Source organism: Haliotis asinina, chromosome 13, assembly GCF_037392515.1.
Source record: "Haliotis asinina isolate JCU_RB_2024 chromosome 13, JCU_Hal_asi_v2, whole genome shotgun sequence".
In the NCBI taxonomy this organism is placed as follows: domain Eukaryota; kingdom Metazoa; phylum Mollusca; class Gastropoda; order Lepetellida; family Haliotidae; genus Haliotis; species Haliotis asinina.
This window is the reverse complement of record NC_090292.1, coordinates 2,626,774-2,644,153: the sequence shown is the minus strand read 5'-3', so window position 1 is coordinate 2,644,153 and position 17,380 is coordinate 2,626,774. Positions and strand designations below refer to the sequence as shown.

Sequence of the window (17,380 nt, the reverse complement as noted above, 5' to 3'; positions counted from 1 at the left end):
TAGCTGTGTGGGTAAAGCGTGCTCTCGTCACTCCGAGGTCCCGGTTCGATTTGACTATGGGTACGATGTATGACGCCCATTTCTTATCTCCTTCGCCGTATATTGCTGGAATGCCAATAGTGCGTAAATTTAAACTCATCCATACCTGTACCCTACTTACACATGTGACGGTGCACATTACACCAGTGTGTGATTATTATCTTTATTCGCTAACGTCAGTAACGTGTAAGAACACTCACTTGACAACAGCTGAAGCCTTAAAGTTATAATGAGGTAATTATGGCTTCCGAATAGTAATGAGGCCTGGCTTGTCTCTCATTGTCGACATGGGACGGCTTGCAGTTCATAACGTCAGTTGGATTAGGGAGCTTATTTTTTTAAAACGAAATAATAATTTGGATCGATAATGTTGATGTCAAAGGACGCAGCTCATGGTGTTTGTGTTGACGTTTACGTTGATGTTGTTTCAGGCTGGCGAGGTTGGGTTGGCATCAAAGGAGAACCGGGTAACGTATACGTGTCCACATACACTGGATATAACCCGATGTTTCAACACGTTTGGCGACGGGGTATCGTATAAGTGTCTACATATATTGGGTCTTCAGCTCACAGGACCGTGGGATAACGTATAGGTGTATACACTGGAAATGATACTTTGTACCTTCAACAAAGAGATCAGTGATGTAACAAGGATGATAAATTATTTGTCGTCAGTATTGGCGCAGGAACTTCTGGATTCCCTGGTTTCACGGAACCAGGATATTGTTGTAAACGTCATGACACTTAACACCTCAGTCACGCACTGGCTCTAATACTGATATAGTCTTCTACCAGGACTAAACTTCAATATCAACATCTATAGCATCTTGTACTTACTCCCAGTGAATGACTTCCTGTACTGTTTGTCAGTTTGTCAGTGTTTAATGTAGGTGGTGCTATTTCTTTGTTTGACATACTACTCTGCCTGAACTCCCACCACTAACTTCCATTACTAACACTTTGGTCTGAAAAGGAAATCTGTTGAACCAAACAGCTGAAAATGTGTATATGTACATGTACTGCAATAACCAGAGAGAGTCGCATGTGCCTCTGGTAAAACATGATTACCTAGTAAACACCTAGTAAAATTTCAGCCTTTCGTCAAATAGCAAAGATTATGTTTTCGCATGGCATCTCCAGTCCTGGAAACGTGACAGCTTTCCTGTATGGAGACCCTATACACATGCACAACCATTCTGTGCAACATGGTTTAGCTCGGCGTGAATAGGTTTTCAGCAACCCACTAACTATGCTTGTCGCAAGAGGCGACTAACGGGATCGGAAGGTCAGGCTCTCTGACTTCGTTGACGCATGTCGTCTGTTCCCAAAACATGGATCAATGCTCATGCTGTTGGTCACGGGCTTGTCTGATCCAGATTCGATTATTTAAAGACAGCAGCCATACAGCTGGAATATTGCCGAGTGCGGCGTAAAACTAAACTCACTCAGCTCGACGTGTACCTATGATACACAATCACTGCCCTACCAAATTGTAGTATACGATGAGACATTCTTACCCTACTTTACTGACCTGAAATATTCCAGAAATGTCAATCACTATAAAGAACGAGGTTGCATGATAATTAGGTGACTAAGGTCAGGGTAGCTTATGTTAGGATCAGAGCTTATAAGCACTTGAACTGTCGCAGTGCTTTTGTGTTGTGTATGTGAGTCCTATACTGAACCGAACCGAACTGGACCGAAGAGAAGACACCATGACTTTGCGTCGAGCGCTTTCTGAGGAGGTGGTGATTACCAGCAACTCTAATGAGCTTGCTGCTATCACCACATGAGGCGGAAGGAGCAGTCTTCCACATATGTATATAACGTGCATGTCCAATATTACAGTTAGATTCTATGGTATACACTGAGTGGACCACTCGGGCATTCATACGGGAATGTCAAGAATGCCGTTATGTACTAACTAGGTCAATAACGTCAAGACATCGTTGTATGCTTGTTTTATTTACAAAGACTCATATATTACAATATTTTACCAGCACATTCATTTAAACATGTAAATAACGTCGTATAATATTATGTTATTTCTAATATGCTGTATTTACAATGACTCGCACATTCTCTTCCCACGGGAGGTTACTTGTCATATCTTCCTATGAAACTGTTCTAATACGGCCCTTTCATGGCGCGCGTGTTTTGGATTCGTGATTGGTTGCAGTAACATACAGTCGTGCAATCAGCGACTTTGTTTCAAAAAAGATCATTCGCAAAGCCTTCGCAATTTCCGTATGCTTCGGGAAACTAGAACCTCTTCCCCAAGCACGAACGTTTTGTCTAGATAGAGCCCAGTCATAAGACGGCGGATCAATGGCGCCGCTACCCCTCTCGGTGATAACGGACAAGCTAAATGTCTTATGTGTCACATCAACAAAACACAACTTGTCGAGTGATCCATGCACTATCAGTTGGGTTAGTTAGTTTTTTCAGTTAACCGTGAAATTCCGATCTAACCTACGTTGATCAATTAACTATGGCGGCCGCAATACTGGATCTAAGTAAATGCACCACATGACCGGATTGCATAGAAAGAAGGGAGATAATTCTTGTTAGGGAATTTTACGAGAAGCGGGAAGTATGACCATATTAGAACAAAGCTTAGGTGGAAAGATATGACAGCAGTAACCCTTGTGGGAAGGGAATGAGACTGGTAAGCCTACGTACAATCTGATATTTGCGATATTGAAGCATGTATGTTGTTTTGTTGAATTTCAACAGGCGAGAGCGGGTCAGGCCTTGGTCTGAAGGGTGAGAAGGGTAGGTAGCTTCATAGATACTCCACAGATCACACCAATAGGGCTGTATACTCCACTTTCTGTCCTACCCGACTTCAACACGTATAAAGATGCGTCGTGTGAGCGACATACCCTTAGGTACGACGTTAAGCCTCACTCTCATCCCACCGCACCTCACCTCACACGTCACACACCGCATGTCACACACACACATCCAGACAGACGACCAGACCTAAGAATATCAAAAAAGATTATTTTCTGTCATTTCAGGCGACCCAGGAATTCCAGGCCTAGCAGGGCCAAAAGGTTCGTGATGACGTCATTACGGGTATTCAGCCTCAGCATCATTTCATACATAAATCTACCGACCCATGCTTGTCGTAAGAGGCAACTAACGGATTTGGGTAGCCAGGCTTCCAGTGGGCACATCGATGCTCATGTAGCTAATCACTGGATTGTCTGGTCCAAACATGAGTATTTGTTTACAGACCGATTATAACGAAGGCTGTATAACAACAAATAAATGTTACTCTGTCACAATTTTTTCAAACTTACGAGGACGGTTGGGCTTTTTAAAAAAGTTAAATAAAAAAGTGACACATTTTTCTTCTCAGAAAAACAACTTGGGATGTTTAGCACGTGGGGGCGCGGTGGCTAGTGATCCAGCGAGGTTGAGGTGTTGAGATCGGGCCAGCTGTGACCCATCTGTACAGTACACACCCCTGTGCTCTTAGTCAAAATTATTTTTTTAGATGGCGATGAAAACTTATTACGCGCACAAATAAAAGTAACGCGTCGATGACCGAGTAACATTGCATTGTTGTTTTTTTTTGTTTAGCCTAACACATTTAGTCCAGTAACTCCTGACTCCTCCAGTGGTTGAGGTGACGGATTAACGGGCACGTGGAGAGCCATTTTGTCGTGTTAGGACGATAGCTTGCAAAACTTTATACTTAGTTAGTATTGAGGGCTTGCACAACCTTTCTAACAACAAAGCGATGCCGGAGTTCTGTTCCCAGCATGGGTACTATGTAGAAAACCAATGGTATGGTGTATCCCGCTGTCGTAATGTTGGAGCTTTGCAAAAAGCGTCGTAAAACCACACTCAGTCACTTTGTCATTTTTGTTATGAATGTGTTTTTCAGGAGACATGGGGTACTCTGGTCTTCCTGGCGAGCAAGGTCAGTGTGCGAGATAAAAATAATTGGGATTTTATGAAACGACAAGGGTTGAGAGATGCTTTTGTGAGTTGATAATCCATTAAAACTTCGAAAGGATGTTAGAAATTGTCTTGAAAGTAAGTGAAACCCCTCCCCTTTCTCTTGACACCCCGACCTTCCACATTGGAACGTACAGAAATACATGCAGTACACTGTCACAGTGGCCTTAACCTAGACAACGTAGGTTGGTCACTGTTGAAAGTTTTGAAAAATTACTCGGACCAAATGGGTAAGGAAATGAAGTAGGAAATGGCGATTGCTCATGATATCTATCACTGGACTGGCTGGTCCAAACTTGACTGATCGCCGCAACGTAGCTGCAGACAGAAGCAAGAAACAAATGTCATGGTGCTGTGGCTCCATTGTGATTTTTTGGGGATGACATTTTGTACCCTTTTACGTTCACTTTGACCTTAAACAACGTTCAGGGCTGATGTTAAGTGGATATTACTTACTAGAAGAATCTGGTGACGTTCTGGGTGTCTAACCACGTGTATGTCGGTGTTTGCTTCCAGGGGCTCCAGGCCTGCAGGGGCCGAGAGGTCTTCCCGGGGCTAAAGGTATCAGTGGCATTCTCTTGGAATACTAGTACAGTAGTTCTGTAGCTCTTATTCATCATAAGGATATTTGCTAGATTTGTCTCCGAAGTGGTAAAGGTCTGGGACGTGCATCCCGCACACGAGCACTTTAGGATGGAGAGAGGCAGGTAACCCCACTGTTTCAGAGGGAGTGGGTGTACACAGTATAATGTCACAGCATTTAAACGTCATGTTGAGATTTGGGACATCGTTACCTGATGGTCAACATGTTCACGCTTTCAATCACGGGGTGAAATTCTGTTATATAGGACAGCTGTCTGTTCTAGTGGACAGATCATCAGATCGGGGTATATCTACGGCCGTGCCATGCCAAACGGGTGTTGAAATATGATACTTATTGTCACTTTGCTTGACACTGGGGATACACCAAGGACTGCTGGGTGTCAGTATAAACTGTCTGGGTGGGGTGTACGTGGGTGGGTGGTGGCAACATTCTCAAAGCGGCATTAGCCCGGCGGGGAACAAGTAGCTCATATACATTCACTGCGAGACCCATACATGTATTAATGATAATAGCAACAATCTTGAACACCATGTTTCACTTTACGATGCGCATGCCCAGTGGTTAAAGCGTTCATTCGTCGCGTCGAAGACCTGAGTTTGATTCCCACATGGGTACAATGTGTGAGGCCCAGTTCTGGGCTGGGATAGTTCTAAAAGCGGCATAAAAGTAAACTCACTCACTCACCCATTGCACCACCTAGCATACAGACCATGCCACCGTCTAGTGTTATAACATACGGCAGGAGTAGGACAGTATCGGTCCGAATGTGAACAGCAATAACCAGTCAACTGTCACCCTTGCAGGTGACAGCGGGGTTCCTGGTCTTCAAGGTGCGCAAGGTAAGTGACTGGGCGTCTGTCTTTAGCTGATCTGTACATGTCCACAGTTCCTCTCGCAGTATCAGTATTACCCGTCTTCTGTCCATTAACCTGCCACTTTTCTAAAACTGAACTGGTATATAAGAGGAACTCATATCGGCGTTAATATTGAATAAATAATTATATATTTTAATTCATTTAATACATTTCTTAAGCTGGCGTGCACATAAATACAAAGGAACCAACATATGCATGTATAAATTATAGTGGTAAAAATGAAAAAAGGAAATTCAAAGAGCATAAGACACAGACGAGTGTAAGGTTTGCGAAAACATGTTTCATTAACGATATTGATAAATCTGATGCATCTCATAAAAATGATATAAAGCAAATGAAAAATGAACTCTAAGCTGCCTCCGCCACGTTATGCCAATCGTTGATGTGTCGAGATAAGATAAATCTGCAAATCTGCTACTGTAACGTACTATGATCTAGCAGACACTCGAATCACTTCTCGATTCTTCGAGTAAACAGGTAATAAAACATAATACCGACAAACTCATAGAGCAAACTTGTGAAGACTGGTTTCCTCGGTGTGTACAGGCAGTTAATTCAAACATGTCGCTGTTTCAGGGTTACCAGGTCCGCGTGGAGAAATGGGCTACGACGGTTTCAAGGGTTTGCTTAATCTCTTTACAATGTATATGTTGAATACTAGGACCCTATCAAATATGCCCTGTAGTTATGCAAAAGATCGTAGTTTATCGGGAGATATTAACAAAAATCTACATTCCGTAACATACATGTATGTAGATTTCGCAGTAGTGGAGAAGCGTCAGTGTGGAAGCGGAAGGTCGTTAACACCGGGGGCCCACAATTTTGTATTTGTTTTGTGATGTACGCCACCTTGATATTACAACAATGCAGCTGAAGTGGCAGTAAACAACATTCGTTCACTTACTGATATTTCCTGATGTTGTGTAGGTTAGCGATATTATAACCTGTGCTTGCGCTTTCGGACGCTTTGTGAAGATATGGTTATACGACTGAAGATACGAGGGGAAGTCAATATGTTCATAGAACTCGATATAAAACAGAACACAATGGTTGTGATATTGGTTTTATTTTTCAATATAGTCTCCCTGAACCTCGATGCATTTTGCCCATTTGTCTTTGAGACTGTCTATGCCCTTGAAATAGAAGTCTTCAGATTGGTCCCTCAGCCACGCCTCTGTTGTTGCCTTGAGGTCATCATCATTGGCAAATCTTGTTCCACGCAAGTGAGATTTCAAATTGCGAAACAGATAGTAGTCGCTGGGGGCCAGATCTGGACTGTATGGGGGATGGTTTAGTTGTTCGAAGCCACATTGTTGAAGAGAAGCTTGTGCAACACGGCTCTTGTGGACTGGTGCATTGTCGTGGAGAAGCATGACTCCAGCTGTCAACTTCCCACGCCTCTTCTCTTTGATGGCCGCTCTCAATCTTTTCAACAAGTCAGCATAGTAAGCCCCTGTGATCGTAGTTTTAGGTGGTTTATAGTCTATGAGAATCACACCCTTTGAATCCCAGAAAACGGTTGCCATGATCTTGCCAGCAGAAGGTTGTGTTTTGAACTTCTTGGGTGCAGGAGAATGCTTGTGCTTCCACTGCATGGATTCTTGTTTGGTTTCGGGATCCCAGTGATGAATCCAGGTTTCATCCCCAGTAACCAGACGAGCATGAAAGTTATCAGGATCAGCGTTGTAGATGTCCAACAGCTCACGACTGGATTCAACTCTCTGGTGACGATCATGTGCATTTAGGTTACGAGGGACCCATCTTGCGGATACCTTGGACATGTGCAGGTGTTCATGGATCACTGTGCAAACACTTCCATGTGAAATGCCACACTCTGAAGCTATCTCGTCCACCTTTATTCTCCGATCGAACATAATTAAGCATTGGATCCGGGCAATTGTATCTTCTGTAATGGCTTCAGAAGGTCTTCCTGACCGTGGGTCATCTTCCAAGGAGCTGCGACCTCGCTTAAACTCAGCTGACCATTTTGCCACAGTGGAATATTGAGGGGCTTCCTCGCCATACACATTGATCATGCGTTTGTGGATTTCGGTTGCATTCACACCTTCTTTAGTGAGAAACTTGATAACTGCACGAAACTCAGTTTTGGAGGTTTCCATGATTTGTGCCGGGTAATCGTCTTTTAAAGGCTCTAACTCTCAAGTAAATGCTCGAGGAAGGTTGGGTATCAGTATACAGAGTCACAGATGAATCAACTCAATAATGACACCAATGACAACATCACCAAGGATATATCAGCACCCACTTCTGTGAACTTATTGACTTCCCCTCGTATATTTTGAGTTCGTTTAAGAAGTTTTGTCCTAAACACATAATCTTTGAAACTGAAGTAATTTACTGTTTTCGGCACAGACCCTTGAAGGCCTGGGGTAGAATAGGCCTCCAGCCACCCATGCTTGCCATAAAGGGCGACAACGCTTCTCTTAAGAAGCGACTAACGGAATCGGGTGGTCAGAATCGCTGACTTGGCTGACACATGTCATCGGTTCCTAATTGCGCAGATCGATGCTCATGCTGTTTCTCACTGGATTGCCTGATCCAGACTCGATTATTTACAGGCCGCCGCCATATAGCTGGAATATTGCTGAGTGCGGCGTAAAACTAAACTCACTCATTTTGGCACAACTTACTTCTTTCACTGATACTGGTGAATGGAGGAGCGATGGTTAAACAACAGAATTGACATTGTCTTGTTGTTACACATTTTAAGACTTTCTCACACATCTTAGATGGAGCGACAAGATGACATATTATGCCGCATTGTTGCGCTTTGGATATATAACAAAATATCGCGTTGTGGGCAAAATGTCGCGTTGTCATACTGTGGTACTACCGCATTTTGGTGCTTTTGCCACTTTTAGCTTGTGTGTTATGGGGATGATAAGGCGACAATGTTCCTTCCAGAATTTCATATCAGATAAGCAATATTAAATCTGGGGACACTTCTGGCGATGTCCAGTTACATAAAAACAGAGTGCGTATACTTTCTTTTGCGCCTCAGCATATATCCGAAAATCATGGTTTTTTTTGTTGCTATATATGAACAGGGGATGCCGGCCCATCCGGACCAAAAGGTGAACCAGGTAGGTCAGACAGGCATTGCTAAGGGCGGGACCAGAATAGCCACGCCCATGACACGCCCATAGCACTTCCCCTACGTAGTCGGTCAACGCTACTAAAGACGTGAATGTACACTTGCAAGTCACCGTGTAAAGTTGTCTCCCTTAGAGGAACCATGATTCGATTGCCGTGGGTTTGACTCCAGTGTACCCAGGTGCATGTTGATAGCATGCAGGGTTGTTAAATAGAAAACCATTGTAATCGGTTTTCGTCAGTTTCGACCACCGTGTGACTGCTGGCGAATATAAGCTCCGTCGTGATGACACAGAATCAAACAAGTCCGCCCAAACAGATCCCCGGCAATTTATTGGACGAATGTTTCACCACATCACTGTTTTTTTCAGGTAGCGCATCCCAAAGTGCTGCTCTGAAGGGAGACCAGGGTAAGCAACGCACATGTCCAAAACCTGGCGACCACAGAATATATCAGCCGATATCTCAAAGGATATATATCACAATACAGTGAAGAACGATGGCAATTTTAACGGATATACTACTTTTATTCTGTGAAGGGTGACGTTTCCACAAAGATTCAAATGTCGTTGTCAAGTCTATCAATTGGTTGACATTGTTATCTTTGTCGAAACGTCGCCTCGCAGAATAAGAGAAGATGTACATCCATAAACATTGTCATCATTCTTCATCAACTCAACTTCTACCCATCAAAGATGTGAAATAAAGTAATATGGCAATGCTTTGAAACTCACTAATCTCGCAATAGCCGAAAACAATACTATATCAACTCACTCGCCCTCTGACCCGTGAAGGTCCGGGGTAGAACAGACCTTCAGCCATAAAGGGCGACTATGCTTGTCGTAAGAAGCGACTAACGGTATCGGGTGATCAGGCTTGCTGACTTGGTTGACACATGTCATCGGTTCCCATTTGTGCATATCGATGCTCATGGTGTTGATCACTGGCTCGTCTGGCCTCCATTATTTGCAGACCGCCACCATATAGCTGGGATATTGCTGAGTGCGGCGTAAAACCACACACACGATCTCTCTCTCTCTCTCTCTCTCTCTCTCTCTCTCTCTCTCTCTCTCTCTCTCTCTCTCTCTCTCTCTCTCTCTCTCTCTCTCTCTCTCTCTCTCTCTCTCTCTCTCTCTCTCTCTCTCTCTCTCTCTCTCTCTCTCCAAATGCTTGGGGTTTCTTCTTTGTGACCTAACATACCGGTACTTCTGATTTTCCTTTCCAGGTCTACCTGGCCCGCCGGGTCCTCCGGGTCCACCAGGACCTGCTGGCTACGATGGATTCAAGGGTAAGTTTGGATCCACTACAGGCCATTATGGAAAAGTGGGCATTCAGCCTTCCCCAGACAGAACACGACACATGCAGAACATATCAGATAACTTTTAAATAACTTTTAGGCTCCTTATAGCACATGATTACACCATGCCATTAAGAAAGTGGTCAAATGTAACATATGCCATATTTGGTATTACACTTTCTACAAATTCTAGTACTTTTTAGGCTGAGTTCCATCCGGGATTCGAACTCGCACCCTCTGAGTCAGGCACCTAATCGTCAGCACACAAAGTCAGCCGCCTAGCCCGCTCAGATACGGCGCCTTATGGCACACTCCTGATGTTCCTGTCTAAATCTAGTGCAAATCTGAAGATAGAGCACATCACCGCCACAATGTACTACACTTTGAACATTGTAACACAATGCATCACTACGTCTTAAAATGTTTATAAATGTAGTGTGCTTGGAAAACGGATTGACTCATGGCACCTAGGGTTCGAATCCCGACATAGGAATTCTGTGCCTCCCCAAACGTTACAGCGTCTATGTTCTTGCTTACTGTGGTCTGTGATATTACTCCCTCTCCAGTGAATGTGTCAATCAAAACAGAAAGGCCAGGTCACCAAGTGCTAACAGATCACGTGATGTTGCAGGTGAACCCGGCATCACAGGACCTGCAGGACCACCAGGTGATGTAGACGATATTTTTGAAATGTAGACATTATTGTGATGCACTCAGCAATATTCCAGCTATATGGCAGCGAGTCTGGACCAGACAATCCAGTGATCAACATCAAGAGACATCGATCTGCGCAATTGGGAACAATGACATGTGTCAACCGAGTCTGACCACCCGATCCCGTTTGTAGTCTCTTACGACATAGTCGCCTTTTATGGCAAGCATGGGTTGATGATGGCCTATTCTATCGCGGGACCTTCATGGATCTTGTTGTGATGAAGATGGCGTTGTTGTGATGTTTATTGTGATGTAGATTTAGACGACGTTCCTGTGATGTAGGCGACGTTCTGATGTAGACGACGTTCTGATGTAGACAACGTTGCTGCAAACCGAAAGATGAGTCTCATTAACCTATTCTGACAATGACCTACTTTTCAGCCGATCCGAATTTTCTCATGTCAAAGTGAAAATAGACACCACAAACAACTCTGTAAATAGGAAAGGAGACTCTTCTGTAATCAATGTTTTGACGTGGATGTAGACCACGTTGCTGTGATAGAGACGACAACGCTGTGATGTAGACGATATTGCTGGGATGTAGATGGCGTTGTTATGATGTAGACGACGTTGCTGCAATGGAGACGACGCTGTTGTGATGTATATGTCATTGTTGTGATGTAGACGACGTTACTGTGATGTAGACGAGCTTGTGATGTAAATGACGCTCTGATGTACGTGACGTTGCTATGATGAAGACGGTGTTGTGATGTAGATAACGTTGTCATGTGGACAATGTTGTGATGTAGACGTGAGTGCTGTATGTAGATGTTGTGATGTAGACGACGTCGCTGTGATGTAGATGACGTTGTGATGTAGACGACGTTGTTGTGATGTTGACCTTGTACCAATGTAAACGACATTGTAGTGATGTAGACGACGTTGTGGTATTGTAGATTTTGTGTCACTCACATACCAAGGAGTAGCTCTCTGGCTGAAGTGCTCACTGGCCACGCTGCAGCAGAGCTTTCGAATCCGTATGGAACCCATTCAGGCCAGAAGTGGCGTACACCAACCCACTCACTCACACGCTGAACATTCTTAGGCTCAGTGGAATTCGGGAAGATCATGATTCGAGTACATCATGCTTGTCTCGAGATCGAGACTTGACTACTGAGAATCGTATGGTCACAATTTCCGACCAGTCTGATCCAAATTTATCGTGTCTACAATATCCCTCGTGGGTCTTGATAGAGCTTTCTGTGTCATATTGGAATTTCCTTAATGAAGATGAAACGACCTAACTTCACACACTCGCCATCTCATTAGCAACAGACACTTGGAGAGCCGCGTAAGGATTAAACTACGGTAAGATATACTTGTAGGAGGCGATCGGTCGACCTCCATCTTGAATATAGATGTGTGAATCTGTGTGTCGCGTCCATCTCACCTCCCCGCCCCATCGAAACATCCATTTTGATCACAGGCACTACAGAAGATAAATGATTATCATCGACATTGTGTATTCGGAATTATATGATGTAGAAATTAGACCTGCTAGTCTGATGATGATCCCTATCGCTACATAAGCCAGGTGGTTGCCCTGAACATCCGCCCGATGTCAAAACCTGCTGGTATGTCATGGAACCTTCACACAACAATGTATGGAATGTGTGAGATGATAACGTGTGTATCTATTCGTGATAGGACCGGCCGGACCTCCAGGAGCAGAGGGTGCCCCCGGCCAGAGGGGATGGCGAGGTAGGCAGTGAGTGAGTGAGTGAGTTTAGTTTTACGCCGCAATCAGCTATGTTCTAGCTATATGGCGACGGAGATGAAATAATAGAGTCTGGACCAGACAAGTCAGTGATCAACAGTAGGCAGTTATCACAAGGGGTGTTTTACCAGGATAACCCGAAAAGATGCAGGTTAGAATTGGTGTTCAACAACTTATACAGGGTCGTTATATTTGACAGGAGGATCGTGGTGCCTCAGTCGATTGATACATCTCATCAGATCCAACTTGCGTTGACCGATGCTCATGATATCAGTCACCTAGTTGTCTGGTTATATACTCAGGAGAGTTATATGCAGTGGACAGGTACATGCTATGGACAGTTATAAGCTAAGGAGATTTTTACCCTTTCAGGTATCAGTGTCTCATATAAAGTAGGATTTACAGATGCAATTGAGGACGGTGTCAGCATGAAGCTATATAGAAATTATGTGTATGGTATCAGATATCAATACATGTTTTACAATCATATTGTATTCTAGGATGGCGAGGACAGCAGGGTCTGAACGGACCCCCCGGACCTAGAGGTAGGTGTTTAGTTATCCCCATCCTCCACTCACATACTACCAGTCTATGACCCCCTGAGATGTTCACGCGGTAACTATGCTCATACCGCACCTAGTCTGGGTAGCCTGAAACAACATGACTATCCCCATGGAATGTTGAGTGTTACAGAACAATATCTCATTCCATTACGTAAAACGCTGCTGTCAGATATTCGCTGCTCAGTGTATATTATGGCGTGACAAAGCCGTGGATGTTGATGTTGATGTTGATGTTGGTTCTGACGATGTTTACAGGCTTACCTGGCCCAGCAGGTGGACCCCCAGGAGAACAAGGTCAGTACTCAAACTCACTTCACTTTACCAAATAAAGAAATTGTTGGTACAATGATGAAATCGTGTGGGGAAATAGTATGATGAGAATTTGTAATGCATGAAACGGATACATACTCAACACCGTTCAGTCAGGGCAAGGTCACCTAGTCTTTGCTGTCATATAGAGAGTATAACACGAGCGAGTGTGACATATGTGAAAAAGAAGGGTTGCATGGCAAAAGACATGCGTGCACATTTGCAAATGTTACACACATGACACTAGTTATGCTTCATCATGTGGGCAATAAAATGCCGAATGCCTCAACGTGACTTTCAACGTCACGACACATCCATCCTAGCGTGTGTAGCAAACGCCTAGTACATAGTGGGTAAAGTTCAATGACATGATGACGACTTCGGAGACGTTCTACAGGACCTTATGGAGCACCTCTGACCGATACTATACTCTCGGTCATTCCTTGTTTTGACGTGTACGTCATATTGTTGTTTTCTGATGAACAGTTTTCTTGATTATTGCATGTGTTAATGACGAATGTATCGGTTTGGGGCAGGTTACGCTCATCATTTCGCAATCACCTGTTGCTACTAAATGTGTTCATAGTGATTCATAACTGTATGATTATGTTACAAGAAGAATCGTAGAGAGGTCTCTGTTTGTTCACCCCACGTGTTTGTATCCCCAGGTCTGCCCGGCCCACCGGGTCCCCAGGGATTGCAAGGACTGCCAGGTAAGGATCATCACGTTCCCACACAGAGGGTGTGTCAGGGCAAGAAAATCTCTCTATTGTAACTGTAAATGTCATTTATTCACACATCGTGAATTCTTCGGCGTCATAAATTTAAGAAAAGTCGTACATGTACAGAACCTTAAGACAGTGACCTCAGCCATAACACGTAAAGTGTTTTGACGGATTTTTTTTTTCAGTATCATAGACATTACTTTGTCACACATCTGATCAGATCAACATCATCAGTATAGGTTTTCTGTCTTTCTTACGCAAAAGCACGATACCTGTTTTTGTACTAAACAGGTCACTAACATACTACATTGTTATACGCATTACAGGCTAGTGATGAAAATACTGAGTATACTGTGTCGGTTTGTACAATCAAGTGACGTCATAGATATATTGTGACGTATTTCAGGTCCTCAAGGCCCGGCAGGAGGCCCGAGGGGAGAAAAAGGTAGGACTACGAACTGGAAAGTATAAAAGATATTCCATTACAATATTAGAAACAAAACGTAAGAAGAGGTAGGGACATAACAAAGACGGACAGTCCGTCGAGTCATGTTTTCACCAAGGTCGGTCATCACAGTATTTATGAAACTGGTCAAGTTGTAGTCAGATCTGGATTTGGGAAACGTTTATGCATTTGTGTGACTTTGAAATAGCGTAACGTGAAAATATTAATATATTTTCAAAATTACCTGGATATTGCATGTAGCGTAAGTATCGTATCGTTAATACATTCAGTCGATACAAAATGACTTGAGACATGAAAAGCGTGACTTGAGACATCGAAAGAGAGACTTGAGACATGAAAAGCGTGACGTGAAACGTCAAACAGAATGATCCGCCCCATCACCATCATTAAGTTGGATGTCACGTGATATCTTATCTGTTGCTAGGCGACAATGGCCTGCCCGGATTCGACGGTTTGCCCGGTCCCCAGGGACCTCAAGGTATGGCCGGTTAATCGTTTATTGGTCTCTGTCAGTTCTGTGTGCACGATATTCAACACATATGTCATCATTCTTTTGTGTAGAAATTAAATTCACTGAATTGAACAAAGTGTGAGCTATTAACTGCCCTTGGTTTTCATGCTATCTGAAGTGTAGTATTTGTTTGTCCAGGTCCCCCAGGCCCGGCTGGTTTACCTGGCTTAAAGGGTAGGTGAAGGACGCAAAGCAATACATGCGTATATCTGTGTGTAAATGATTCAAACGTTACAAAACAAATAGGCTGACAACACTGTGAATGTTTTTTTACGGTCATGAGAAAGGATTTCAGATAATGTAATGTCATATCATCGACTACATCGGTTTCTGTGACACGTAATATCACTAACTGTTCTATTATACAATCAGTTCAATATTCAACCTGTCCTAATGCCATTATTTCTGATCAGCATGCAGTACAGACCGTGAAACTATTGCAGCCAAAACATATCCTACAGTCTATGCTATGTAGCAATTGCGGATTTCTGTAGTATAGACTCAGAGAAACTCAGAATGTCTCTGGACTCCTTTTTGCTATATCTTATTAAAACATTTTACCATTCGGCCTGTTATTTTGTAAAATATGTTCATTTTTTTAGAATGAGTATTTTTTCTATATGTAGCATCCTGGGTGTGTATGGGTATCTTCCCAACCCTTTCGGCATACCAGATCTGCTCAGTGTACTCATCTCACATCAAAGGGGTGCTTCTTTTCCTTCTCTTACCTGTAAAGAAAGCGTTCTGATTAGGTCCGAAGATTTCTTAAAAGCCTGCCACAAAGGTTACATGGTCAGTTGCCCTTCAGCCTGGAGACAGAACACCGTCACCAGTCGGCTATTTCACGCCATGGGCGTGTTTCGTAAACCCATGACACTAACTCTGATACCGATAAGCCATTATCACACTTTGTGTCAAATGTCAGCGGCTCCTGACAGTGATGGGGATTCCACTTCGTAAAACCACCTACTGAACCCAGCACATGTGATGTGCACCTGGTTTATTTGTATCCACGTGCTGTTTCAGGTGACCCGGGTGTAGCTGGTGCTGATGGCGTTCAGGGCCCAATAGGATATGACGGAATGGACGGTAATAGACGCTTTATGCTATTTTACATCTAAATAGATCTTCAAATACCGTCAAACTTTATTCAGTCATGTTGTATGTCAAACTCAGCACTCTGCACTGTTCTGCTGTATGACAGCAGTCTGTAAAAATCGAGTCTGGACCAAACAATCCAGTGACTCATACCATCAATATCGACCTACCAAATTGGGATACGCGTACAATGGCATGCACCAACCGTGTCTCCGACCCCGACAGCTCGATCCTGTTAGTCGTCTATAGTACAAGTATGCGTTGCTTGAGAGCAGATCTCACCTGGATCTGTACGGGTTATTTCATGCATGACATTGAACTCGTTTTAATTACCCTAACAGATAACCCGCGCTCCTTTCAAGTCGGTGTTACATTTGCCAAAGTCTCATGCCTTTCTTCGATGAATATATATAGCATTAGAGACAAATACTGATGGACGTTGTTATTGTGTTTGTTGCAGGGAAACCGGGCCCACCAGGTAGGTTCATATACCTAAGTGAGTGAGTGAGTGAGTGAGTGCTTTGAAGAGCAAAAGTACCGCATACTATTCATGTTGGAGGAAAGGAGTTTAAAGTCACGTTAAGATTATTTCGCTCACATGACGACATGCATGTGTGTGTTTAATATTAATAATGGCCATTTCTAGTGCCTGATTCATACACGTGTGCATGCTCTAAACGCCAGGGGGCGGTGGGGTAGCCTAGCGATTAAAGCGTTCATTCGTCACACCAAAGGCCCGAGTTCGATTCCTCGCATGGGTACAATGTGTAAACCCATTTCTGGTGACCCTCTCTGTGACATTTGCTAGGATAGTTCTAAAAGCGGCCTAAAACTAAACTCACGCACTCACTCACTCGAGGCGCAAACAAATATTACCAAGGATAACTCAGTCTGCCTGTCAGGCGCTTGAAGGTTACTAGTCATTTGACTTGCACTGCGGATCTACCCGACTCACTCCGAAGCGACCACTCAGTTGTGCCCATCAACTCCGAGCGCAAGACAGAGTCCAACAAGTACCATATTTTAATGTCTATTGGTATGACATGCAAACGCTCTAACCACCACACCAAGGAGGAGGCATGTTGTCAACAGACGAATGTGAGATTCCAACGAAAAGTCAAACGTTTTTTCCATCATGTATCCTGCCACCTCCCGACTTAATACATCTCAAAATACCTTTCACGACGAAGAAAGTCAAACAAAACAATAGCGTGTGTTCCACAGAGGAAGAATGAAGATTGTGATGTCATGTTTTGTGACGTCATCATTAACTGATTTTATACATTGTCATTAATTATTGTTGTCATTATTATTGTAACTATGATAACATTCAGCATGGTAATTCTGACATTACTGCATTGTCATTCTGGTGTGCG

At 43.5% G+C, this 17,380-nt stretch overlaps 1 protein-coding gene across 3 annotated transcripts in view; it reads left to right on the top strand.

The window, feature by feature from the left end:
* The window catches only part of LOC137260362 (collagen alpha-1(I) chain-like), a 53,162-nt gene that overhangs the window by 9,560 nt on the left and 26,222 nt on the right, over positions 1 to 17,380 (top strand). For 2 of the 3 annotated variants that reach the window (XM_067798034.1, XM_067798036.1), the window contains exons 10-29: positions 471 to 506; positions 2,776 to 2,814; positions 3,063 to 3,098; positions 3,938 to 3,973; positions 4,528 to 4,572; positions 5,419 to 5,454; positions 6,067 to 6,111; positions 8,559 to 8,598; positions 8,980 to 9,014; positions 9,830 to 9,892; positions 10,533 to 10,568; positions 12,263 to 12,316; positions 12,833 to 12,877; positions 13,151 to 13,189; positions 13,873 to 13,917; positions 14,336 to 14,374; positions 14,820 to 14,873; positions 15,045 to 15,080; positions 15,933 to 15,995; positions 16,465 to 16,482. In XM_067798034.1, the coding sequence (XP_067654135.1) occupies positions 471 to 506; positions 2,776 to 2,814; positions 3,063 to 3,098; positions 3,938 to 3,973; positions 4,528 to 4,572; positions 5,419 to 5,454; positions 6,067 to 6,111; positions 8,559 to 8,598; positions 8,980 to 9,014; positions 9,830 to 9,892; positions 10,533 to 10,568; positions 12,263 to 12,316; positions 12,833 to 12,877; positions 13,151 to 13,189; positions 13,873 to 13,917; positions 14,336 to 14,374; positions 14,820 to 14,873; positions 15,045 to 15,080; positions 15,933 to 15,995; positions 16,465 to 16,482 (840 nt within the window). The remainder of the gene's footprint in view (positions 1 to 470; positions 507 to 2,775; positions 2,815 to 3,062; positions 3,099 to 3,937; positions 3,974 to 4,527; positions 4,573 to 5,418; positions 5,455 to 6,066; positions 6,112 to 8,558; positions 8,599 to 8,979; positions 9,015 to 9,829; positions 9,893 to 10,532; positions 10,569 to 12,262; positions 12,317 to 12,832; positions 12,878 to 13,150; positions 13,190 to 13,872; positions 13,918 to 14,335; positions 14,375 to 14,819; positions 14,874 to 15,044; positions 15,081 to 15,932; positions 15,996 to 16,464; positions 16,483 to 17,380) is intronic. The other variant, XM_067798035.1, reaches the window with a different exon arrangement.